We start from the raw sequence: 26,555 nt of genomic DNA, 5'->3' as shown, positions 1-26,555 counted from the left end.
TTTTTATGGTTTTATTCTAGCTAATGACTTTTCAACACAGGAATTCTCTTGAAGGAAATATCCCAAGCTCTGGATGAGATGGGGTGGGGAAAACTATACTGTTAATTGTTTTCAGAGGATCCAACAGCTCAAATTCCACTGTCTGGTCCTGGATATCCAGGGGGGATGTAGAGCACACAAAGAAGAGAAATGGAGGTAATCTCTCTTTTCCTCTGCTCATCTATCCTTCTCTCCCTATACCCAGCTTCACACACACACACACACACACACACACACACACACACACACACACACACACGTCTGCTGCTCTTAGGAAAAGGGAACACCTTGCTCAGTTTTATTAATCTGAAATTTATCATTATGATTACAGCTTGGTTCTTTTGTGTCTTTAAAAGCCTTCCTTAAAATGCAAATTCCCAAGAAGAGGGGAGGAGTTTTAAAAAAAAAGCAAAACCATGGGGGTGCGGGTTGGGCTCATCATATCTTAAACTGTTAAGCACCCACACCAGGGTTATCACTTAAGGCACTTGGGGAGGTAGGGCGGTACCTGAGAGAAGGGCAGAACCGTTAGGGAGCAAAGTAGAGACAGGTGAAGAAGGTGGAAGAGTGTAGACCCAGACCTGCCTCACCTCACTCTACACCTCTAAATAATCCTAGACGGTCGCAGGTTGTTGACTCAGTATCCATTATTTTATTTTACATTTGTAGTGCTCTGCAGGTCACAGTGTATTTTCATTCTGTAATTGATTTGGTCTTCTTAACCTATGTGGTGGGGGGAGGGCATGCATTTTATTAACCTTTTTCATTTCTTATAGCTACATGAATCTCAAATATAAGGATACCCAACATATCCATTTCAATGGAAAAAAATAGGTTCCAGAGAGGTGAATTGATATTTCCCAAATCTAAAAGCTAATTAGAATCCAGATTTCCTAATGCCTAAACTCTACGTTCCATTTACTATTCCTCATAGACTCTTTAGACATCTGCTCAGTTCACATACAAGTAATAGGAATACATCCACAGAGAGAATATTTTTAGAAAGTATATCTATACATAAGTATAAATAGCTTTTCTGTACATCACTGCTATTTTGAAACATTGATCTAAAAAAGCTTAGTGACTATATTTTGTGCTAATGCCCCACTTGTCTGTCAAACTTTAGCCAACCTCTATCTTCTGAAACCCAGCCTCTATTTGGAAGTAAGTGGAAAAAACCTTGGAACAGTAAGGAAAATAATTACCATGAAGACCATCCACTAATGCTAGAAGATTCAAAGAGCCACTTTAAGGTTCTACCCTCAAATGTATTGATTTATTTTTTGAGCTCTAAATAGAGATAATGCTTTAACTAGTTTAGCAAATAAGTTTCTTTCTTTTTAAAAGAAGATTTTATTATTTTCTAAGTAATCTCTACACCCAGTGTGGGGCTCAAACTTACACCCCCAAGATCAAGGGTCACATGCTCTACTGACTGAGCCGGGCAGGTGCCCTAGCAATGAAGTTCCTTAATCCAGAGCAAGTGAAATGATTTAAAGGAAAGGATAACAGAGTCACTGTGCATTCAACAAATATTTTTTAAGTGCCTACTATGCTCCATTACACTGAATGCCAGAGAAGCAGAGATGAAAGTGCAGAGAAGCAAACACATAATGATGTGATAAGTGCTACACTGAGGGAAGGCATAAATCCCTGTCAAGTCCCAGAATGGGCCATGCACTATTCTGTATGAGGGTGAGACGGAGATTCCCAGATCACTAGATTCACTAGTGACATCTAGTGAGTCTTGGTGATTGGGTAGGTAAGAAAGAACCCGGTCCCTTTGGGGAACAGATGTGACTAGACAAAGAAGTAGGGCCTGGGTCTTGGGGGCTTTGTATGTTAAGGGGCTTATTGTTTTTATTTTTTAAGGATTTATTTATTTTAGAGAGCAAGCGAGAGCAAAAGCGAGAAAGAATCCCAAGCCGACTCTGCCCTGAGCACAGAGCCCGACACACAGCTCAGTCTCATGATCTTCAGATCACGACCTGAGTGCAAAGCCAAGAATCAGAACTTATCCAACTGGGCCACCCAGGCGCCCCTGTTAAGGGGTTTGAATGGTATTTCATAGACAGTGGAGACCATGGAAGGTTCTAAACTGGAAAGCGAGGCTGAAATAAGTCTTGAATTCTGAAAGTTGCATCTAAATATAATTGTAATGTAGCCTGGAATGAGGACCAGACACTGAGATACCAGGTAGGAGGTGATTGTAATAATTCAGTCAAGAAATGGTAAATGCTGGGGCGCCTGGCTGGCTCAGTCAGTGGAGCATGAGACTCTTGATATCGGGGTTATGAGTTTAAGCCCCATGTTGGGTGTAGCGATTGCTTAAAAATAAAATATATTAAAAAAACCCCCACAAAAACCAAAACGATAAGTGCCTAAGCTATGGCAGTAACTTTAGAAATGGAGGGGAAGGAATTGATTCAAGAGACAGTAAAATAGCAGCCATGGAGAGATGTAGTGATCTGGTGGAGGAGGTGGGAAGAAAGGGAGAGAAGACTCCAGAGTGAGTCCCAGATTTTTTATTTGGCTGGTGGATAAATGAGTGCTACTATATAATGAGGAGCACTGAGTGAGAAACAGACTTAAGGCAAACATAATAGTTTAAATTTTTCATATGTAGAGTCATAGGTGACTGGGACATTCTGAAAATATCCATTAGGGAACTGGATCTATAGACTGGAGTTCAGGGCACAAGTTCAGACTGGGACAATCATAGCAGGAAGCTGGCGGCTTTGGCTAACAGCAAGAGGCAGAGTAGACAGAAGGCTTGGGGAGCAGAAATTCTGGTGACATTTAGGAAAAAACGGCCATACATGCTTCAACAGCTCCTGAGGTATTTCCTGTCCAACAGCTTAGGACAATATGACATAATTTCCTAATGCCTTCCCACACAAGAATGGCTTCCTACAACACCATTCTCCAAAGAATAGGCAGAGTGATATTTTAAAGTGTAAATCGTGGGGCGCCTGGGTGGCTCAGTCGTTAAGCGTCTGCCTTCGGCTCGGGTCATGATCCCAGGGTCCTGGGATCGAGCCCCGCATCGGGCTCCCTGCTTGGCGGGAAGCCTGCTTCTCCCTCTCCCGCTCCCCTTGCTTGTGTTCTCCTCTCTCGCGCTCTCTCTCTCTGTGTCAAATAAACAAAATCTTTAAAAAAACGTGTAAATCATGTTATGTCAATCCTTGCTTCTCTGACTCAAATCCAAACAATTCAGCACAGACCAATAAAGTTCTACCTGTGATTTGGCACCTACCTGCCTCTCTCTCTGATTGCATCTCCTACTAAATGACTACTAGGGTTAACACTAGGAGTTAACAGCCACTCTGCTCCTCCCTTAGGGTCTTTGTACCTGCTGTTCCCTAGGTCTGGAATGCTATTTTTCTAAGTCTTGTGGGCTGGTTCTCTCTCTTCATTCACGCCTCTTTGTTCTAAGTTTACTTCCTTGAGACTTTCCTTGACCAATGTAATGTGTGTCCCCACTTCTACCATTCCCCATGCTCAATCTCATTACCTTGTTATAGGCTTTATAGTACTGGCCATTATCTGAATATATCTTTATGTATTTACTATCTACTTTATTGAAAATGGTGATGTATAAAGGCAAATTTCCACATTTATTATTTTTTTCTAAGTAAGCTCTATGCCCAACATGGGACTTGAATTCATGACCCCAAGATCAAGAGTCACATGCCTACTGAGCCAGCCCAGCACCCCACATATATTATTTCTTAAGGGAAGCAGAAAAAGTGGTATGGAATCCTATAGCTGAAACTCTTGAATTCCCCTTGAGGGTTTTTATTTCGTTTGCTAGAGTCACAAATGTTTGAAGCAGGTCATGACCTGTCAAATGTTTTAAAATATCTGTTTGGTTAAGATGTTATAAAATGTAATCACTCCACAATACTCTGACCCTAGACTCACTGAGACACTATCCACTTTAACTGGTTTAGCTACAAAGAAAATTGCTAAACAAATGAAACAAACGACAAGAATATAAAAAAGTCGAGAAATGCCTGAAATTAATTTGATGCCTTTAACTGGTTTTGTAATACAATTGTATAGGTGGTGCCAATCTCCCTTATCCAAGTTCCTCTTCATTTCAGTGAGGGAGGCATACCTCATCAGAGGTCATATAATTTTTTTTAAATTTATTTTTTATTTTTATTTATTTGACAGAGAGAGACAAAGCGAGAGAAGGAACACAAGCTGGGGAGTGGGAGAGGGAGAAGCAGGTTTCCCGCTGAGCGGGGAGCCTGATGTGGGGCTCGATCCCAGGACCCTGAGATCATGACCTGAGCCGAAGGCAGACGCGTAACGACTGAGCCACCCAGGCGCCCCCAGAGGTCATGTAATTTTAAAGGTAGGATCAAACTGTAGCAGGGCTGAGTCTTCAGTGGTGCAGTTGTGTCCGTATCTTCAAGTCAAATCACTGGTGGACCCAACAGCGGTGTAACCAGACTTTGGTTAATGGGAATGCTTGAAAGATGCATTATATTGAGCTCATCCAGTAAGGTTGGGAATGGAAAGGTCTTTGGATCATTGAATTTAATTCCAATAAACCTTTTAGAGTATGAGAGTCAGATTTTGGAATACCCAGATGCATAGGAAACATTTCTTTACACTGAGGATGAAATCTAATCATTTAGCTTTGGGTATGCAATACAATTAAGTGAATTGCATAATCTTGTACAAAGACCAACAGAGATTGTTCTAAAATGACTCCTTTTGTTGTTGTACCTGCCAGCCTATGGAATGTTTGTGTGGGTTTTTGTTTTTCTTTTTCCCTACTCTTCTCTTTTTTTTTTTCCCAGCGATAAATAACTTTTTAAGAACATATGTATAAATATAAAGTTTATTTAGCATAGTGTTTAGAAAAATAAGTTCACATCATTTCAGAAAACAAATAAAACACTTAATTGTCCAGGCATAAACCCCTATTACAGTACAACATACATACTTTAGATCTCTTTGGTTGGGTAATTAAGCACAGAAATGTTCTGGGACATGCTCTGTGTGCCATCACCTAACAGTGCAGTAGAGACTCTGTTACCCCACCCCATGATATACATTCTGTATAGATTTTCTCTTTGTGTAAGGCACAGTAAAACCATATTGAGTATATAACCGGTCTCCTCTAAACATACAGTACATGCAACAAAAGAACAAAAATTGAGAACCCTGAAAGCCAAGAGTCACATGCTACATAATTGATTAATAAAATGTACGGCGGTAATATTAAATTAACATGAAATGTCTCAACTAGATACAAAATAACTCTTTTTAGGCTCTATCATCTAAGTTCTAGGAAGACTTCGAAACATCTTTTGTAAAATGTAATTCTTTTCCCCACAAATGTCCTGAATTATTTATATTTTTATGATGAGATGATCTGTCGAAAACATTGTAAAAGAATGAAGAACTTCTGGCGATGTACTAACACACACTTGCCTAACGTAGCAGGGCAGGCTGCAACACATGCCCAATAATCCAACTTTTGACATGCAAGATGCAAGGGCATATACAAGGAGATTTAAGGTCAGTGTGCAATTTAACTACACATTTTTTACCTATGGCTATAACGTCTACTTGCCTTTCATGACACAAGAAAGGCACTGAAACGTGTACGATTCAGTCTTTTTGTTACTATAAATATATATGAGCTATGAAGCACTACAACGCAGGTGTTTTTGCTTGATTGAGGAACAAATGCACCTTCTCTTTAAATGATAAAACTGTTCTTAACTAGCCGTAACTAAGAGCTAAATGCCAAATTCTGGCAGAGTGCATAGAGAGCCTCACACCAAAAATCCCACAGCCAGCAGCAGGGGTTGGGCTTTGCAGGGAGTTTTTACCCCTATTCTGATTCCTCTTCGGGGATCATTTGAGGGTCATTTGCAGCATCTTCAAGCATTGGTTTATGTAAGAGAAATTCTGCCACATGAACTCCAAGGGTCCTGAGTCTGGCCCTTGGTATTGCAAAAAACATTTGCAATTCTGTGCAAGGAGATCATGGGGTTTATCTTATTTCATTCACATATGTATGGGCTATAAACCAACTGGCCCTTATTTTACTGAAAGAATAGAAAAGAACAATAAGTTCTCTATAATGTGCATTGATTCTTACCTGGTATATTGTGTAGCTACCTGGAGTAATTGTACGGGTATAATTACATCATGTTGGGAGTATGAATGGGTTTCCTAGGTAAGTTTTAAGTTTTGTGCTATCTTTTCTTTTTCTTAAGAGAAAAAAAAGAGGAAGAACTGTGAATAAAAGAGAGGCTTATTATATTTTTGGAAGACATATGAAACTTTTCCAGTTATATATATGATATATATAACTTTTTAAACGTTCCCATCTCCCTTATTAGATCGGTATTTTAAAATAACGAACAAAAACTCTTGCTATCTGCAGCCATCAAGTGAAAAGCCATCATTTTCATGTAAACTACACTAGAGAACCATATAATTAATCTCAGTAACATGATCAGCACACACCTACAGGAAAAAACAACAACAACAATAAGCTGAGTAAATAGTGGTGGAGGAGAAGAGAACTCTAAAACACCTGACTTTGTTAAAAAAAAAAAAAAAGATGAAAAACTGTAGTTTCAGCAGTTTAAGAACTTTAACTAATTCCATAAAAAAGATGGGATCTAAGTTGTTTAGCAAAACGATGGGAAGAAGTCTTGATAGGGCTCTTTACCTATGTCTGCGAGTTCCATTTGCAATAACAAGAAAAGGTAAGTCCTCTATGGCCGTTATTCAACATGCTCAGCTGATGGGCCTGTTGGGATCAAGAGTACACTCTTTGTTCTTATCTCGAAGAGAGCAACACTGGTAACATCTTTATGTTCAACGACTTTAAGTCATCTCCGAAGAGATCATTTTCTCACATTTCTTGCTTTGCAGACACCAGAGACTTTACTCACTACATAAATGTATTTGTATTATTCCATTTTGTGTTCAGTCCTGATAAAAACTGTAACCACAGCTCACAACATTATCAAGCAAGCTTCTCAAAGAAACCCCAAAAGATTTACTTTTAAACAAGACATGATAATATAGTGCAAATAACAGTTGTATGTCATAACGTAACAACTGATCCAAAACACTTAGAACTAAGTTTCATCAGGGCAGAGTTTTGCTCAAGAGAATTTATATATTCTTTCCTTAGTTTAAAATGGTTGTTTTCATAGTCTACAGAATTAATTTTACATGGTAATCTATGATTGTTATTTTCATTGTAATGAAGAGCATCAAATATAATCAGTTGTTCATCCATTTACATCATAAACATAATTATATAAGTGAAACTTACGTTCTTCAGACTTAAAGCAATTTTGTGGTGAAAATAACCCTGTTAGATAGAAAAGAGCCATCAGTGCTTTTGTTGACACTTCTGTACCTTAGTAAGAATAATTAAAAGGCCACAAGGCATAAAGGCACATAGAATTCTATAGAAAACATATTTAAATGAATCAGAGAGTTGCTAAATAAAGAACAAGGATGTGAAAAGAAGTACCAAAATTCCAATATTGGGAGTTAGATTGCCCGTTTCAGTGTTATTAATATTGACCATAACAGACTGCTGATAAAAATCATTACTTTTAAAATCCTACAAAAAGTAAAACTTTGTTGGAAATAACTATGTTCACTTCCTGTTCAAGCAATAAAAATAAATTAAACAGTAAGAAAACATTTTTCTTTTCAGTTCATAGTGTCTGAAGTATAAGAGAACATATACAGCATAAATAAAATTCACTGTAATTCCTCAAATCCTGGCTTATAAGACTAATATATTTACACTCATACTGAAGTTTATTTCAGAGTTTTTAGTGGAGTTGCAAACTTTCTCAGCCCCACTGGACTATTAGCAAGCACATTTGGAAATGTGTAGAGACAAACCAAGACTTTCACAAAAATGTTGAAAAACAGAAATGCATATATTCAAAAATAAACCCTTAGAGTAGTGCGGAGTACCATTTATGCTTCTTAACCTCATCAATGCCCATGGAGTAAGAGTAAACAAAAATAACTGTATTGTTTCTAATGCCGATGTCAGGTGTATACAGTTTAAATTTAAAGAATGATAGAGTTCCATTTGACCTTAGAATTATATTAAGTCAACCAAATGATACACTTTGACTTGATATATTTCACCTCGTTCCTTTGTCTCCATCTATTTAAAAGAGAACATATGTGAACGAAAAAGCTGCAGCGATGCAGTTCTATTCCTGTATATTTAACTGTGATCTTCATGCAGATCAATCCAGTCTCCTGAATTCATTTACTCACAAAACTAGTGTTTCACTGGAAATGGGAAAATGCTTTATGTCCTCAGGGCTCCGTGAAAAGATCTGCCTGCTGATGCCAAAAAAAAGAGAGAGAGAGAGGGAACTCAAGTTTATAAGTCTTGCATATCTTCATCCAATTGGACAGTTTGGAGCTTGGCAAGCTCTTTTTTGTCTGTTTCCAGGTCTTCACAGACAGTCTCAACCATGCCCTCTAGGACATACTTGGATTTTGATTCCAGCATCATTAAGTTGCTTGTGGCTTTGCCCTCAGAATTTGTTAAGAAATTCTCTTTTATGTTAGCTACTGATTGCAGAACCAAACGATGTTCTCTGACAAAATCCTGGTGTACTGCTGGGGAAGGGTGACCCACCTGGTCTTCAGCTGTAGGAACAATTTCCCCAAGGGCAGCCTGGGTCATGGGGACTGACAACAGATCTTGACCAGTAATAAGGGAACAGTTCTGAAGAGTTGCATAGTTGGTGTTGCTGACAGATGTCACAGTAGATTTGCTTGCCACAGGTGCAGACATTGGCTGGCTGTCAGCAATGTCAGGGTTTAGCTCGGTGGGATTTAGTAAGGTAGGGGGAGTCAGGGAAAAATGGTGAGTTGGGGATACATTAACTAATGAGGAGGCCAGTGGATGGAGGCCACTCCCCGAGATATTTTCAGAAGACAGGTTTGCATTTATTTGTGCATTCTGATTGACAGGCATCAACTGAGAAAATACCAGGCTCCTCTCCAAGCCCTCCTGTTTAACAGATCCTATAGTCTGGCCTGAATTAGGAACCGTGTATACCACTGCACTGGGAGCAAGAGAGCTCAAGAAAACCTTTCCTTGCTGGACTGTGGTGGACTCACTTGTAAATGTGCTCCCATCTGAAGTGCTTGAATTTACTGAAATATTACCTAAAAAAAATAAAGTACAGATTATCATTGATAGAACTGATAAGGAAAGAAAAAAAGATACTTTTTTACACACATGATTTTTCTCAGGTTCAGTAGAATCACCATCAGCACTTAAAACTACAGATTCCCAGGCTCTCCTCCTGAGAATCTGACTCAGTAAGTCCTAGAACAGGTGTATTTTAAACTCCCAAGTAAGTCTGATGACACAGTGGGAAGTGAGAACTACTGGTTTAGAAACCAAGTGTGAGAAAACCTTTTTTTCCAGGTTCTAATTTCCGTCAAGTTTCTGGTTCACTATTACCAACTCGATTTCTCTCAGTCAGTTGATAGTTGTAGCTAGCTCTGCCAGTTAGAACTAGAAAACACAAATGCAAAACAAAATGCCTTTGTTCAGGACAAGTTCAGTAACCGACATAAATGGATGTGTAGAAAATCCCCATAAAATGAGTTGCCCTGGGGCCTGAAGTTAACCATATAAACCTGTACAGACAAGTTTCAAACTTTCACCAAACTAACCATAAAGTAATGTCAAATCAACAAAATATTCAATAGTTTTTTCTTTTGTTGTGCCAGTTCTGAATTTTCAGGGTTGCAGTGATAGGAAGAATTAATGATAATAATAAAATGTACTTCTAAAATTACAGATTAATGTAAATAACTAGAGCTAATGCTTCTTTAAAAGGTTTGTATTTTGAGGCTCTCACTATAATGGTCTACAGAGACCAGAAGTAGAAAAAGAAACCTAAGTGGAAAGCTGAGAAGATGTTCAAAATCAGGTAACTCAGACAATGGAGATGAATTAGACCCTTCCCCTCACTCCTACTATCAAGTAAAACCCTTTTCTTTTTGAGTCTTTACATAGGCACAGTAAAATGATGGTAATTATCTTGCCACTGAAAGGTGGACCTGAGGGAATTTTGTGACAGAATTACTCAGATGGGTTGTTTACCCTGATCTTGAATTAGATGTTCAGTAAACTATTATTTTGAGAAAACAGCTCAATATTAAAGGTAATTCACCTAAAACATTTCCCTTCTTGAATTAGAATAACTGTGATTATAGTACCACGTATATTGATAAATAAATGTCATAGGGCTGTTTATATGTCCCAAACACTTTTTAAGCACCTTAAATGCAAAGGAATGTCTTTAAATGAAAAAAAAAAAAAAAAAGAAAGAAAGAAAACACTGCATTTAAGCTTTAAAAAAAATTTAACCACCAGAAAGTATTCTTCATAGAAATACTGGTGTTAATAAAAACATCTCTACATATGTTTGGGTTCTTCCCTAACACAAATGTTTGTTCCAGGCCAAACAAATGAAAAGGCTTTTACTTGACTTCAACTTAAGTGTGCTTCAGAATTCTTGTTGGCTGCTAAACTGTAGTAAAATCATCTGAAATATTTATTTTGCTATGTGTTATGTATTCGTGAAACTATTTGCCTGTGTATATGCGAACAAAACGATTAGTTATTTTTTTCAGGGAACCATAAATAATATGACAGGACATTTTCCCCAACTGCTATTGAATATAAATAAAATAATATTTTTGAATGTGTAGAAATTATAACATATATGAATGAAGGAGGAAAAGCAGATGTGATCCAAAACTTGCTTTTAAGTATAACTGCACTTGAATTATAAATTGGACAATAATTTCAAAATCAGTTAAAAAAATCCAAACGAAAAAGGACATAGGTGAAAAGCCTAACTTTGTAATGACGGTAAGGAAAAAAAACCCTTATTTTCTCAGATTATGAAGTGAGTAAAAGATGTAGAAACTCCGCATATAAATACTAACTATTGAAAGATAATCTACCTTGTCTACACATTTTAAGGCAAGTTTCAGTATCTGTTTTTGAGAAAGCCTGAATCCCCAAATGCTTTATTGAGAACAGCAGTCCATAATTACTATAAAGGAACGTTGCTTCCTGGACCCATCTGGTTAAACTTACGCCTTTAATGCACCCAGTCTAAGGATTGACAGCTCTGTTATTTGATCTTAGCTATTTTAACCGAAAATGCTATTCTTATTCATATTAAATGTCCCATTTTAAAAATTAGCTATGGGGCGCCTGGGTGGCTCAGTTGGTTAAGCGACTGCCTTTGGCTCAGGTCATGATCCTGGAGTCCTGGGATCGAGTCCCGCATCGGGCTCCCTGCTCAGCAGGGAGTCTGCTTCTCCCTTGGACCCTCCCTGCTCTCGTGCTCTCTCTCTCGCTCTCTCTCTCAAATAAAAAATCTTAAAAAAAAATTAGCTTTAGTTTATAATACTTTTCTAGTAGCGTATTTCTAGATTACATGTGAAAACTATTTCTGCTTTTCTTCTTCCCCAGTGTACATACCAGACTTTTTGCTCAAATCTGTTGTCTTTAAAATGTTATCTACTGTTTGGAAATTTCCTAAAGAGAGAAAAGGGGTTAGATCCACATTAAATTATTATAAAATGAAGCACTTTGACTTTCCTTGTGGTTTCCATATTTTTGCCTTAGGTTGGATAAAGATTTAACTTAATCCTTTCCAGAACTTGGAACAATGAAGAAATACATGGTGTGCTGCCGGAGTTTTGTGTTTTACTACCCTTTTACCTGAGAATTGATTTTATAGAATGAAATGTACTCAACAACATTTTTTCCATTAATGTCTCCTATAAACTGAAGTAGATCATAGTTGTGGAAGCAAAAAAAAGTTGTGCATAACTGGCTATTTTTTTGATAAAGCCATTTTACAGGAAGCTGATCTTTAAGGCAAACAATTGACTTAATTTTGGCTTCGTAGAAATCTGGACATTCAGATTTGCTTGCAGGAAGGCAAACAGTCAGTGACATCCCCCACTCCTAATTTTAAGGGGCCATACCACCTCCACCGCCATTCTGACTATTCCTGTTTCTATATACAAAAAATGACACCGAGCCATCAGACTTGCTTCAAGTCAGTGAAGACGTGGCATATCAGCCTCAGGCTTCCCAAACTTCAGATCAGTGTCTGCTTTAGCATATTGCCTTTAGTAAAGCCACAAACATATATAATAAGGCTTATGGTTGCCTTCCTAAACAAACCCACACATTTAGGGGGCTAGTACACATGCAGAGCCACAGACACCCAGTCACGTATTCCTCTGGTTTTCCTTTAGGTCTGTTAGTTTTAATTACAGGAGGAACATGAATCAAACACAACTGATCCAGTCTTTTTAGCCTGCCCTTCTAAAATACTTCTTGGTCAAACAGAAAATGCTTAGGTAAAGTGTACACATTTGTACCAACTGCCTTGACTAATTTTGTGTTCTTAGCAATCTTATTAATTTTTAATCTTAAAATGTCAAGCAATGGGTTATTTTGTAAGCACCAATTGACTTATATTTCTATAATTGTAGAACTGGCAAGATCTGCTATGACCTGTATTTTTCCATTCAGTCGTTAGGAAAATACGAGCCCATGTCCATGATGCCAGGGAACCAAACAAGCTGGATCTTACACGGGTGTTGTGAAGGAGGAGAGACAAATCAAGGCTATTCTGCAGCTGTGGCAGCCAACGAGGTACCTGAACGGTAACATCAATCTATAGCTCTCACCAAATGCGTCATTTACAGCGGCTGGCTAAAACATTCACTGGTGCGTGGCGGTGCCGAATGAGACTTTTACCTTGTGAAGCTGCTACGGAAACAGAAGGCAGCTGCAGTGGAGAGAATCCAATGCTCCCATTAAGGAACTGGCTGTTTGTTCCGGAATTGGGGATCTGGACAATGCCATACTGGTTAATTTGCACTGGTGTAGTAAAAGTCACCACAGAGCCTCCATCCTGGGAAGCCACCGTTTGAATGCCTTCTCTTTTTACCTCAGTGCTGGGTATCAGCCCTGGGAATGACACGGGGACACTGGAGTTGTAAGAAGTGGTGGCTGCTGGGTTAGCTGAAGAACTCTGGAGGACTTTGAATTCCTTCACATCGTGGGAGGTAGACCCCAGTATGTCACTCATGGATATACCATTGCTCACAATGTTTGATGCCATTTTTGGTGGGTTCAACGACACTGTCTGTGTGTTTCCCACATTTAATCCATTAAGGATGACTCCATTGGGTCCCTGAATGAAAGAATTACCATTAAGAAAGACAGGTGAAGTACTTGCAGGCACCAAGCTTCCATTCAACAAAACTCCAGAAGAGCTTAATGAGATCTTAGCATTTCCAATTTGTTGCATATATATGGGCTCCATGTGACTGGAAAGGCTGAGGTTAGTGACACTATCCGATGAACCGGAGAGTGGATGAGGAGACAAGTCCTCATGGCCCTTGCTGGATTCATCTTCAGTGCTGGGATTGCCATCTGACTCACTGCAGAGAGGGGGAAAACCAAGACATTCAGAAGGTCAGAGGGACGACATTCTACATAGTGCCATTTGTTTAGAAGTCCAGGCTCTAACCCCATTAAAGTCAGTATTTAAGGAAAGCAGAGCAGGAAGTTTTTAGTCCCGTTTAAGCTATGAGAACTTTCAGCAGATTCTGACCATCCAGAGAATGTGGGAAGATAAACTCTCCTATCCCAATCATTTTACCAATAATAAATTCAGGCAAAGTCCAGAGATCTGGAAGATGTAAATTCAGCTAATAGGATTTACTATGAGAATTGTATATACATTTTTATAGCATTGAAGTTATTCCTTCCTTTTATATACGCTGCTACCTATGCTGCAGAAAAAAACTCCCTAGATGAGGTGGTCAGTCTTTCCTGTTTAGGAACTCCTTCCCCTCCCCTCAAAACCAATTCAGATTAGTGTGATCTTGGAGGTAAATGAAACTGCCAAAGGAGCAGGAGGTGGGAAGTGTTCAGTTTTGTTTGCCAGTTAGTTAACAAGAGATCATTTTCTCACCTGCTCCCAAACTTCTACTCCACCAGACTGACAACTCTCTCATTCAACAAAGTGGCTGTCCTTGATGTAGGAAAGGCACTTTCAACCCAAGAACTGTTATGTGCAGTCGCCTTTGAATCCAAAAGAAGCCATAGGGGCCTATTTAACATACACCATCCAGTGCCCTGGTGAGGTGGGAGGGAAAGGGTGTGGGTCACTCAGCAGCCTTGTAACCATCAGACCCCTTCCCCAGCACCCTCATTCCTTCTGCTCCAGACGGGGACTGTGTTCCTCAGCTCCCCGACTTTGGGGGAAATACCAAATCCGGGGAGGGGTAGTGGTGGGATTTCCCATTTGGTCTGAGGCTGGGCGGGGGAGAAAGGGGCAGTTAGTTGGCAGTTTGGAAGCGTGGTGTGACTTGGCCCCGGTAGAAGATCCACGTCCCTTGCAGTGCCCGGCGGTCGGTTCGCTTTCATGCGGAGGGGAGGGGATTACCCGGGCTTTGGGCTGCGGGGCCAGGAGCGCAGAAAGCGCTTTGATTTACGAGCTGAGGCTGAGCCGCCGTCGCCGTCTGCGAGGGTGACTCACCGGGGGTGCGGGTGGGAGGTAGATCCGGAGAGGGGCCTAAACCAGGCAACTGGGCCGGGGGCAGGGGGTGTGGAGTTGGGGGGGGTACGCAAAGCCGGCAGAGTGTGGCTGGGGAGACGGGGAACGCGCCCAGCCGGGGAGTGGAGGCTGCAGGGCAGCTGGCCTGCGCGCCACGCCCGCTCCCCACCCCCTGCCTCGGGCCCTGAGGATTCCGACGGAGCTCCGAGCGACGGGATCCGCTGCCACAAGCTGGCGCGGGGTGACCGACGGGCCTCCTCTGGGTCTCCCCGCAGGTCTGCGGAAGGATGCCCGCAGGTCGCAGTGCGCGTTTTGTTTTGATAATCGCGAGGCCCGGTCGGACACAGCGCCTCCCTCCCTGCCTTGGGCGAGGAGCGCCGGAGCCCTCGGGCCCCGGCGGGGGCGCAGGGGCAGGAGCGGCAAGGGCGGACCGCGGCGGACTCTGGAATGCGCCGGGCGATCGCTTTCGCTCAGCCCGGACGGGCTCCCTGGCGCCCAAGTTCCTTCTCTGGGCAGAACCTTCGAGCTGCTTTGGGTTCTTTCTGTCCTATGCCCGCGTGGCCGGAGACACCATCTCTTTAGGCGACCTTCTCCACAGTTCGCTCAACAATACACCAAATACACCCTCCAGGTGTCTGACTCGAAAGGACCGCACAAAAGAGGTGGAAAACCCATTTTCTACCAGTTGGGGCCCAAAACTCTGCCAGTCAAAAAGTTCAAACCCGCCAGGGTGGGCACTTTGGGAGGTGTGGAGCTGATAGCGCCCCCACCCCCAACTGCTGTCCCGGGAGGGAGCCAGGCAGGGTTCGGAGGCCGAGGAAGCAAGCCCCGCAGCCCCACTGCCCCGGCGGCGCTGAAACCCGATCCGAAGGAGCTCAGAATCAGGTTTCAAAACACGGCAGAGCCAGCCGCACCAACACCCCACGTTGCCGCGGCCGCGAAGGGAACCACAGCGCGCAGGGTGAATGATTAACTCTGTCACATAAAACCTCGACGTCCCCAGCCCCCCTTCTGAAACGCTAGCCCCCACCAACACACTCATCCCTCCAGAGCGGCCAAGGCGACCTCCAGAGCAGGTTGGGGCGGGAGGGGTAGTGTCTAGGAGCGCGCGCACGCGCCCGGCCGGTGTGACCCGCTGGAGGTGCAGACCCCAGCCCGCGCTGGCAACCTTCGTGGGCCTCGGGCGGCAACCAATGCTCCCTTTCCGGCGCCTACACACGCTCCTGCGCCCCGCCAGAACCCGAGAGAGAGTGGCAACTTCAAAGCCAGCGTGATGGGGGTGGGAAACTGGGCGGCGGTGACCAGCCGAGGTGGGGGCGGGGACTGAGACCTAGGCGGGCGACGAGAAACTTCTGGGGGGAGGAGGGGGAGGGTAAGGAGGGAGGTTCCCCCGCCTCTCGCCACCGCCGCCCCCCCCATCCTCCGGTCGGGGAGAGGTGGGGGGCGGGGAGAGGTGGGCAGCCGGACCAGGCTGGTGGGGAAGGTAAGCGCCATGTTTGCGAGCACTTGGAGGAAAAGAAAGCTGGGAAGGGGGTGGGGGAGAGGAAGGGGGAGGAGGAGGAAAGTTGGCGCTCACCTTTTGGACTGGGTCTCGGAGGGGTTCCGATCGCGCTGCCGGCGGTTCTTGAACCAGTTGCTGACCTGGGTGAGGGAGAGGCCGGTGATCTTGGCCAGGTGCCGCTTCTCGGCGGGCGAAGGGTAGCGATTCTGCTTGTAGAGCTCCTTGAGCGCGTTGCGCGACTTCTCCTTGAAACAATACACCGTCTCCTCGCCGTCCCAGATGGTGCGGGGCAGGGGGAATTTCCTGCGCAGCCGGTACTTGTCCACGGCGCCCAGTGGCCGGCCGCGGGCTCGCTCGGCCTCGGTGTAGCGCGCCTTGTACCAGAGCTGCTGCAGCAGCGGGTGGTTGGCCGACTCGAAGCTGTGGCTCTCGAGGATGCTGTAGAGCTCGGGGTAGATGCCCTGGTGGAAGGCCACCAGCGCCCGCGCCTTCAGCAGGCTCTCGTTGCCACGTAGCAGGTCGCTCTGGGGCAGCGACCACAGGAACCGGGCCAGGCGGTCCAGGTTGCCCCCCTGCTGCAGCGCCTCGCACACGCAGGCGACGTGGTCGGGCGAGAAGGCCAGTGGGGTCTGCGCGGCGGCGGCGGCGGCCGCGGCGGCGGCGGCGGCGGCGGCGGCCGCGGCGTGGTGGTGCCTGCCCAGAAGTTCCGAGTGGAGTTGTACCTGATCCGCCGCCGCTGCCGCCACTGCCCCTTCCTCTCCGCTCACCCCTGCGGCGGCGGCCGTGGCGTCCCCCGGCTCCAGGGGGAAAGGGGCTGGAGCCGGGGGGCTCAGCCCCGCCGCCGCGCCCCCCGCCACTTCTCGGGGCGCCTCTTGCCCTTCCGAGGCGCTTTCCATCCCATTCTCCTGCTTGATGTCCGCCGCACTTGCAATCTGCCCGGTGGGGGAGGAAGAGGACATTTTTTGTTGTTTATTTTCCTCCCTCCCTCACTCCCTCGCACTCTTTTCCTCTTTCTTTCCCCCTCTCTTACTCCTCCTTCTTCGTCTCCCTCCCTCCTCCCCCCCTCCGGAAAGCCCACTCCCTCCCTCCCGGTTTCGGCTGGATCTGGCCGATCAGGTTTCCCCCCGGCCACGCAGTCACCATTAAGATAGCTGCTAGAGCAAAGTAGTGTAAAAGGATAGCTGCTTTCTGCCGTTCCCCCAACGTGACTCCTCGGGTTGCTGCATACTATATGGCACTGGCGGCCGGGCCGGGCCGGCCGCGCCACCTCATTGGCTATTTCGCATTCAGAGGGAGGAGGAGACACGGTTTCTATCCCTGTCGATCACCCGCCTCCCACTCCACCCCTTGCCTTTCCCTCTCCCCCTGACCCCCAGGCACCTATACCTGAAGGGAAACACCGACATTCTTTTTAGGCCAGGCTCCTGGGCGGGAAATTACCTAATGGGGCCTGAAAACTGGACAACAGGCTCTTTCAAAGAGAGTCCTTAGGATGCCAGCGGGAATATTAATTGTGTGGCCTTAAGGTCCGGATGCTAAACTCTTAACAAAGAGACCACCGTCAAGCATCCAGATTCCAAAATTTCGAAGATGATTCAGAAGCTTCTCTATTTTCCTATTCCCCTTTACCTCCCTTTCCAAGATGTCTTCATCAAGGATTTTGTACTCAAAAGGGTTCAGAATAGAATGTCACTAGGGAATGTTCCGAGGGGAAAACATTTATGGTAAATCAAAAAGGGGAAAATACTTGAATATCTTAAAATAATAAACCTACAAAAGAGCCCACTGAAAAGACAAAAACAAGAAACCTCTAAAAGGCATTTAACCTTCACTCACCTGGAGGTCTGGCAACACAATAAAGTTGAACAGGGTGCAACTAAGCATACAGACTCTTTAATCAATGTGTTTATCTCAGTGAATAGGGTGGAAGAGATCTAAGCTTTAGATTATAATAAAGTATGAAAATTCAAGTGTTCTGTATGGACATTTTTTATGTAAGTGTATGACTAGTTCTTTGGAGGTGATATTCTTGGTAGAAACACCATTTCCAAGTGCAGGTGTCTTCCATGAGATCAATGTGGGATCAGCAGCCCTTTCAGCAGCATAGACAGATGGAAGACTGCCCTCTGGTTTGAGGTGAAATGCCTGGGGGTGGAGTCCGCTGCTGTTTGCAGTCATGTCTCTTTCATGGTTTGCATGAGGTCTTAACTCCAAAAAGGATGAACCCATGTCTGCTTCTCTGATTTCTGTGGGTCAGTTAGGTCCACCTGCTGGTATTCTTTCTCAAAATCCAACACTTTAATGACATCATCCTAACGTCATCCTTCAAGGTGGCTTTGTGTTGTTTCTGCTTCCCAGTTACCCGTAACTCCCTATTGCAGCATATTATAAAGCAGCTGTTTAGATTACCTGCTGTCATGATCAACTTGGTGAGATTTTCTTTTTGGTGGACAGGCTCATTTCATTGCTGGCCAACCAAGATGTCATTTGATTTTGGACTTGCTTTTGTACTGGCCTAATGAAGCCAGCACTGAAATCTCTGGCAGATTTAAAATTCATAGTCATAGAAAAGACCACAGGCCTACACCCCATTGGAAATATGCAGCTAGGTATCCAGCTTTAGGACAATATCTGAGATTCATAACTTCCTTGAATTCTAAAAAAATATACTCTTTATTTTAGAATAATTTTGACTTACAGAAAAGTCACAGGAAGAGTAAAGAGAGTTCCCACCTACTGTTTACCTAGTTTTCCCTAATGTTGACATTTTACATTACAATGATACATTTGTCCAAACAAGTTAACATTGCTGCAATATTATTAACTAAACTGTTGACTTTATTTGGATTCACCAGTTTTTCCATTAATGTCTGTCTTCTATTTCATAATCCATTCCAGAATATGACATTGCATTTCATTCATTGAATTTTTAAAACGTATTTATCAGAGCAAAGTAGATAGGAGGTAGTATGGTTTAGTGGAAAAAATGTGGACTTGGGGATCAGCTAGCTAGACGTAGTTTTAATCCTAGCTCTGCCATTTATTAGCCACTTGACCATAAAAGGTGGAAAGGATGGTTGTGAGGATTAAATGAGATAAGGTGTGCCAAAAAGGACCTGGCAGGTAATTAATCTTTGTTAAATGTTTGTTATCTTCCTCCTGAGAGTGCAAAGTAGGAAACTTTTCAGTTGCATATATCTAATGAAAACTCATTTGGTTATATTATAGGGCAATCAAGTTCAGGTCATAGGACTCTTCTTCAGGCTTATTATCAATTAAATATAGTGCGTTTATTTGGAAGACCATGTATTGGGTTTCTGCATGTCTTCTGAGCATGTCTTTTGTCTCCAGAGCACCAAGTTCAACAAATCATATAGAAGCAGCAGTGGCCTTTTATGAATTTGCCCCCTGTAGCTACAGTGGTGTTGTATATAGCTCCAGGAGGAGATTCCTGTAGAACCAGAAGTGAAATGCAACACCTAGCTCTGGATTCCTTTAGCAGGCTGAGCCTCAGGCTCATTCTGGCAGCAATTCAAAGTGGGACCGAAAGTCCTCCACTTAAACTGGGTCAGCTTCTTTGGAATGGAACACCAGACTTGAGGGTCCGTGGAGTTAATCTCAGAGCACTGGTTTACGAATGATTTGTAAAATTGTTGAATACTTCTACTTCCTACGTCTGCCATGCTGTAAACACTTGAGTCTGCTGTCCTGATATGTAGTCTAAAGTGGTGTTGTGATTTGGGAAAACAGAGTTGAGACTGGGATTGTGTGAGGGTGAAAAACAACCTGCTAGTTTCTGGATCTTTTCCTTCCTGCCTGAAGATAGTGATGAGCGGATATGGAAATCTTTTGCCATTTTAGTGTATTGGAGAAAATCTGGCTCGGCACACATTTTTACTCTTTGCTTGAATGTATTTAATGGTGTTGACCACCAAGAGTAGAGATGTCCTTTTTCAAGGCTGACTTTGGCTGCCTTGATAGGGAAGTAGAGGGAAGGCCTATATTACTGTATGTTGGTGGGTTCTTTCCATTTCAGAAGCTCATGTACTGGTACTGTTAAGAAGTTAGGTTGTAAAGTAATCTCCCAGGTAGAGGGGGTGTTCTACTGTTATTTAGTGACCAACGGTTGATGATATGCAGTCAACATTTCTGAAGGATCATTCATTTGCCAAATATTTATTGAGTCCTGATTAAGTACAAGGTATTACACTAGGTACCGGATGATAGCAAGATGAATATTTTGGGGTCTCTGACCCTGAGGAGCTTAAAATCTGGTGGGAGAGATAAAACGCATCCATTAGGAAATACAGTAGAGGGGATGGGAGTAGGCATCTTGGGGACAGATTACGAAGGTCTTTGATGGAATGCTCAGCTTGCTGTGGTGTGGGGCGTGGTAGTGGTCTGTGTCCACAGTAGTCTGTGTGTAATATCATAGCCACAGTTGATTGGTACAGGGATGGACACTTTCCCCAAACCAAAACATTCAGAATCCTTGTCGGGGGTTTTTCAAATTTTAATGAAGAAAAAATTTAAGACTGGTAGAAGGAGCCTTGGATGTAATGCTTGGGAGTTCTCAGTAACCAAGCTATCTGCCTGTGGAGAATGCGGATGAGCAGTAGGTAGGAGGGAAGGTGACCTAGGGAGTCTCATGAGTGACAGTGGAGGGAGAAGATCCTGGCAGAGACTGAGTGCCAGGTTCTAATCATCTCCCGGGTGTAGCAGCACTCTTGCCTTTTTGTGGTGATATGGATTTCCCTAGGAGCCAGAAACCCCCCTTGAACTGGACTCAGCAAAAATGTGAATTTATCGGAATCTGATACCAAACAAGGTGAAAAACTGGAATGCAACTGGTGGGAATTTAAAAGACCTGTTGTCCCATGTCACTTGCCTCTTCTCTCTAGTGAAGTTAGTTTTTGTCTTTCAAAGGGCTTTCCCCAGAAAGTTGGAACCAGGGCTCCCAGTAGTTCTCAACTCACATTTCCTAGCTTCATTAAAGGGGTTCTACTGCTTTTCTTTTACTGCCAATTTGAAAAATTCTAGGGAAGATCTCTGATTGGTCCAGTAAGGGTTGTATATCAACCTCTAGGCCAGAGGGCCAGGATTGTGTTTGGCAAGCCCTTTAGAACCACAGAAGCCTGGGAGGGAGGAGTTGTTTTCCATAAGAAGGGGGAGGATGCTATCTTTAGACAAGGAACAAAACAATAAATGTCCCCTAAAGATGAGGAAAGCCCAGTCTGGGTCCATAGCCTGGGGGCTAGGAAACGAGGGTCTGCATTGGAGAAACATTGCCCCAGGGAGATAGAATCTACAGACATGGGAATGCTAGAAGATGAGCAGATCTGGGAAGAGAAATAATGGGCCAGTTGGGATGCTGCTGTCTTAAGAAATGTAGGAAACCTGATAGTTTGGTGGTTTTTTTACAAAGGCTGAGGTTCCGTTTGAATCAGAAGTCAGGTGCTGTGAGGGCTTTCCTCTTCAAAGCTTTCTGATCATTCTATCTTAGTGAACCCCACGAGTAATAACGGTATGCATTTCAGAGTTTCTATTATGTACAAAGCTTTGTAGTAGGGCCACATGTCACGTAATTTAATAATTGCAGCAACCCCGTGAAGTGTATTACGTGGAGGAAAGTAACTGAGGTAAGGGAGGATAAGAAATTTGGCTCAAAACCGGGTCTGTCTGATTTAAGAGGAGTCCAGGTTCTCCCCATTACATTGCCTATTTTAGATACTCCTACTGACAATAATACTTACAGTATTGTTAATAGTGGCTAACAGTTACTGAGCTCTTACTCTGTGCTAAGCACTTTAAATGAAATAACTCACTTCATCTTTACAAATATTGTCCTCGATTTATAGTTGGGAAAACTGAGGCCTGAGGTCCTGCAACTAGAAAGTGATGAAGCCAGCACTTGAATCCAGCTCTCTTGGAGTGAGGGGCCAAATCCAAAAGCACTACTTTCTGCTGTCTCTAGTTGCATGAATAATGCTCGTCCAGTAAGAGTTCCAAGTCAGCTGTTGCTACCATCCTTCTCTGATAGTAATTTACAACCTGGGAAAACGATAAAGCTGGTAGCAGTGTTTCTTCCCACAGTCTTCAGCGCTTTCTTTGCCTTGGTGTCAAGGTTTGGGCTAAAGGTAGAACAATTCACAAAGTGGTTGGGGTCTCCTGTTCAAGGACATGATTAAAGGTGTCCTGGTGGTAATAAACAATAATGCCAACTTAATGAATGACTTCTCAATGTAGTATTGGCTTAAAAAAAACAGGTGAATCCCTGATGTCTACATACTAATATAAGCCCTGTGCTGCTGTAGCTTGCTTTGGTCTGCTGGTTCCCAGATGTGGTATCCAGCTGTTTGTCAGGTTCCTCCTCTGTAATCCATGGAAACCTCAACTGTATTACCACACCATGGGTTTCCTACTGAGTTCACTGTTTAAAAAAGTGGGAGTTGGAATGTTCCTTTTTTATGTTTTTATTGAAAAGAGCAAAAGTGCTATGAAAAGGTAAAATTACTATGTGTGTATATAGCTGATATTCATTGTATGGGTTAAGTTGAAAAACTTTGCATTCCTACTTCTGTTGGAATTCGGGTTAGATTATAAGCTAATGCTTGGCTTAAAAATTTTTTCACAGTAAACTAGTATTTGATGCTCATTCATTCATTCTTCACTCTACTTATTCAATAAATATCAACAAATCCTTATTATGGCGTTGAACATGTGTCCCTTACGGAGGGAGAAGTTTATCCAATAGAACTGTTTACAGACTTTGTTTTGCAATCTTGATAAATGCAGTGGATGTGGCTTACAATTGCTGAAGAGACTCAGGCTCTCAGATCTTACAATTGCTGAAATAAAGTGTATATTCTTGGGGGTGTTGGGTATAAGAACCAGGTGACGCCGTTACGTATGCTTGACAGTCTTGAAGTAAGTGGCTCTCTGCAGATGCCAGATATTATTTATAGAAGTATCTGACATTTAGTGAGAATCTGTAATATTTAGGGCCAGCGTAGAGACTTTTGTTCTAGATCATTTTCCCAAACTTTTATTGGCAAATGCATCGTATTTTCTGTGCTTGCATGACTGTGCAAGTATAAAGGAGAGTATAAAGCACAGGCTATCAAATTGTTAAAAAGAAAATGCCAGTCTGAATTATTGATTATGTACCGAGGGCATAAATCTTTGAAATCATGGTAATGTTTCCAGACAGTACAAGATGGAATCTATGTTCTTAGCCTTTCCCTGAAAAATACTGCTAGATGCACGGAGATGGAGTTTTGTGTGCAATTTACCATTTTAATAACCCCTACCCGAAATCTAAGGTAGTGCACCGGCCTATGGAAGCTAAGACTGAGCCGCAGCCGCAGGACTGGAAAACTTGCTGCCGGAACGTTTGTGCTGCAGTGTCTCGCCTCCGGCCGGTGCTCATTCGCAAAGGGACCGTCTCCGCCGAGTGCCTGTTGGCAGGAGCCCGCTTGGCGTCGGGTCTGTGGAGGTTTGGGGGTGCTCTGGCTGTAGCTGAAGCAGGCGTCGGGGAGAGTCCATAGGAAAGAAGGCACCATGGACGATCAGGGCTGCCCCCGGTGTAAGACCACGAAATACCGGAACCCCTCCTTGAAGCTGATGGTGAATGTGTGCGGACACACTCTGTGAGTCGGGAGACAGTGGGTTCCGTGGGGGTGAGACGCGCCGGGTGGGAGGCGGGAGCTGGGAGATGCTTGGCCTCGGCTCAGGGGAGAAAAGGGCGTCGTTAGTTTCGACACCGGGGCGGAAAATGGGCAAAGGGAGCGTTGTTTTGTAAACGGACTCGAGCCACTGGCCCCTGAGCCGCGCTGGCCTGCTTTGGACTGCTGGTACCCAGAGGTAGTACCCAGCAGTTTGTCAGGTTCCCCCCTTCATAGCCCATGTATTTCCACATTCTGGTGACAACTGGGGTCCAGACATGTCGCTGGTAAAAGCGTGGGGGATTGGAATGTTTAATTTCGCGCGAAATGTTTTTATTGACAAGGGCCAAATTGCTATGAAAACAAAATTACTGTGAGTATATAGTTCTGTTTATTATGTAGGCTAATTTGAAAACCCCGTCTGTAAAGCAATTTGTCTTGATGGAGTTTGGTTAGATTTCTCATCCCTGAAAGGGAGAAAGTCTCGGCAGTTAATTTTGGAGATAGAATGATGGCTGGCATTTAACGAGGGCACATTACGTGCCAGGCACTGTTCTAAGCCTTTATCATGAATTGTCTCACTTCGTTCCCACAACAGCCCCATGAAGTAAGTACTAGTATTATTACCGTTTCACAGAGAAGGAGGCTGAGACTGCTCAAGGTCCCTTATTAAGTGGGCCCTACTAGAATTGGAACACCCGTGTCTGACTCTAGAACGCTCATTTTTGGGAAAGGGACAGGAAAGAGGGAGGTTGAATTTGTGTATTTTGAAGAATAAGTGCAGGAATTGGTCAACATATTTCTTGCCACATTTTTAAAAAAGATTTTATTTATTTATTTGAGAGAGAGAGAAAGAGAGAAAGCGCGCCAGCACGATGGGGGGAGTGAGGAGCCGAGGCATGGGGGTGGGGGGGGGGGGAAGCAGACTCCCGGCTGAGCAAGGAGCCCGATGTGGAGCTCGCTTTCCGGACTCCGATTCCCAGACTCCCAGACTCCGGGGACATGACCTGAGCCTAAGACAAAGGCTTAACCGACTGAGCCACCCAGGCGCCCCTTCTCACCACATTTTTATGGTCACATATAGTTCAGTAAAGGTGGTTTCATAAAGCACTTCGGGATTAAAGGTGATATATTATGGTGAGCATATATTCCTGTAGCTTCTTTGAGGTTTCTTAGAAATAAAAAATGATGGATAATCTACAGTGTGATAGACTAGGTCTTTGGGTAAGCAAAACTTGCATGATCAGTTGTAGTTATTATAATAAGGTTTATTAACTTGCTTAATTGGTACTTTTTTCTTATTTTTATTTTCCTTTGCTTTATCCAGCAAAGGAAATGCAGTGGAACTGTGATTGAATGGTTTAAGATTAGAAAGAAGGTGAAAGTAATCAAGTAGAATGCATGGAAAAGGGAAGTGAGACAAAGAGTGTATAAAGACTGTTAGGTTTTTAGAAAGATTTTGTTCAATTTCTCTTCATTTTCCTGTATCAGGTTTGTTGGTGCTCAAGGAAAGTGAATTTGCTTTTTTTGAAGGATACTAAATGTAATTTTCTGCCAGACATTTCTGCCTAGTGGAAATTAGCTAATTGGAGAAGATTGTGATTTCAGCAAAATAAATGGCATTTTTATTAGGCAATTATGAAATAATTTATTTTTAATTAGAGATTGCTTTTGTTGTTTTCCTTAGTCCTTTTTGTTTTCTCATACGAGTTAAGAATTGTCTAAGATATTGGGGGCCTGGCTGGCTCACTTGGTAGGGCATGTGACTCTTGATCTTGGGGTTGTGAGTTTGAGCCTCACATTGGATGTAGAGATTACTTAAAAAAATAAAATCTTAAAAAAAATTGTCAGTTATTCTTGTGTTTCATTTATTTTGGTTTATTTGCTAACTTGTTAGATACAGACTGCATTTTATAGTTTTTTTGATTTGAAATATGAACAAAATGAATAAAAGAATATAGAGTATTGGCTAAGAGAATAAACTTCTGATTTTGAATTCTTTGCACAGTCCCTATAGTGTTTGGCTTTGGACAAATTACTAACTTCTTGTGCTCATTTTTCTTATTTGTACAATAGAGGTAGCAGCACTACTTATATTACAGTGTTTGAGGATCAAATAATATATGTAAAATATTTGGAGGTGTTTTGTAGAGTTTCTGTCTCTACTGTCAAACATAGTATTTGTTTAATATATATTGGCTATCTTATTATCATTATTGTGGATAGTATGTGTGCTAAGCAGAAATGAAATTAAAACAGGAGTCATTTGGGCTACTATGAAAGACTTGCACAATAATGATTTTCTTTAAATGAATTCAAGAGACTATAAGATATTAAAATGATAGTTTTAATTATAATGACCCTATAAATGATAGAGTGAGTAGGAGTAGTGATTCATAAAAGATAAGAAGTACAGGATTATGGAAAGATTAATTAGGAGGGTGTACTGTTTATGGGAGAAAATGCAGGAGCAAAAAGGGGAGAAGAGGTGAAACATTATGAAAATACTTTCCTCCCTTACCTGCTAGTAATTGAGGAAGCATATTCCCTTTTGTATCAGTTCAATCCAGCAAACACCCAAATGAATTGATTACATGTACATGAAAGAAGTTTGGATTCCATGTTTGTTTTTCAATTCAAGGATGAGCTTGAATTGTCTTAATTACAGAAAAGGGTGATTTTTTTTTTCTTTTTCAG

At 42.8% G+C, this 26,555-nt stretch overlaps 2 protein-coding genes across 10 annotated transcripts in view; one reads left to right on the top strand and one right to left on the bottom strand.

Moving 5' to 3' along the window:
* Positions 1-4,876: 4,876 nt before the first annotated feature.
* On the bottom strand, positions 4,877-17,404 carry SIX4 (SIX homeobox 4). Of its 4 annotated transcripts, XM_081830423.1 has the most exons (4): positions 17,335-17,404; positions 16,270-17,126; positions 12,884-13,572; positions 4,877-9,243 (listed from the first exon to the last, which is right to left on the bottom strand). In XM_081830423.1, exons 1-4 carry the CDS (start codon positions 17,335-17,337, stop codon positions 8,447-8,449), a joined length of 2,346 nt encoding a protein of 781 aa, XP_081686549.1. In that variant the 5' UTR covers positions 17,338-17,404; the 3' UTR covers positions 4,877-8,446. The 4 variants fall into 4 exon arrangements, 3 of the variants coding, with proteins under 3 accessions (XP_081686549.1, XP_081686548.1, XP_081686550.1); XM_081830422.1 differs by lacking the exon at positions 17,335-17,404 and having other exon boundaries at positions 16,270-17,245; XR_014148439.1 differs by lacking the exons at positions 4,877-9,243; positions 17,335-17,404 and adding an exon at positions 14,109-14,272 and having other exon boundaries at positions 13,437-13,572; positions 16,270-17,245.
* The window catches only part of MNAT1 (MNAT1 component of CDK activating kinase), a 200,723-nt gene continuing 190,012 nt past the window's right edge, over positions 15,845-26,555 (top strand). Inside the window, exon 1 of one of the 6 annotated variants that reach the window (XM_031024500.2) lies at positions 15,845-15,972. Coding sequence is in view for 3 of the 6 variants with exons in the window: in XM_081830426.1 (XP_081686552.1) it covers positions 23,755-23,843 (89 nt within the window). In the remaining 3 variants the exon portion in view is untranslated. Of the gene's footprint in view, positions 15,973-16,065; positions 16,177-23,492; positions 23,844-26,555 lie in introns of those variants that run through there. The other 5 variants (XM_081830429.1, XM_081830426.1, XM_081830427.1 and 2 more) reach the window with 5 other exon arrangements.

This window comes from Leptonychotes weddellii, chromosome 9, assembly GCF_054177405.1.
Source record: "Leptonychotes weddellii isolate Sample4059 chromosome 9, ASM5417740v2, whole genome shotgun sequence".
NCBI lineage: Eukaryota > Metazoa > Chordata > Mammalia > Carnivora > Phocidae > Leptonychotes > Leptonychotes weddellii.
The sequence above is the reverse complement of the archived record's forward strand: the minus strand, read 5'-3'. Positions and strand labels throughout refer to the sequence as shown.

Excerpts from the sequence above, each read along its gene's own strand:
- SIX4 (XM_081830422.1), bottom strand. The coding sequence starts at position 17,153 with ATGTCCTCTTCCTCCCCCACCGGGCAGATTGCAAGTGCGGCGGACATC. Across the intron at positions 13,573-16,269 it reads TCCGAGACCCAGTCCAAAAG|TGAGTCAGATGGCAATCCCA; the intron begins GTGAGCGCCAAC and ends CCCTCTCTGCAG. Across the intron at positions 9,244-12,883 it reads TTCCGTAGCAGCTTCACAAG|GTAATATTTCAGTAAATTCA; the intron begins GTAAAAGTCTCA and ends TATTTTTTTTAG.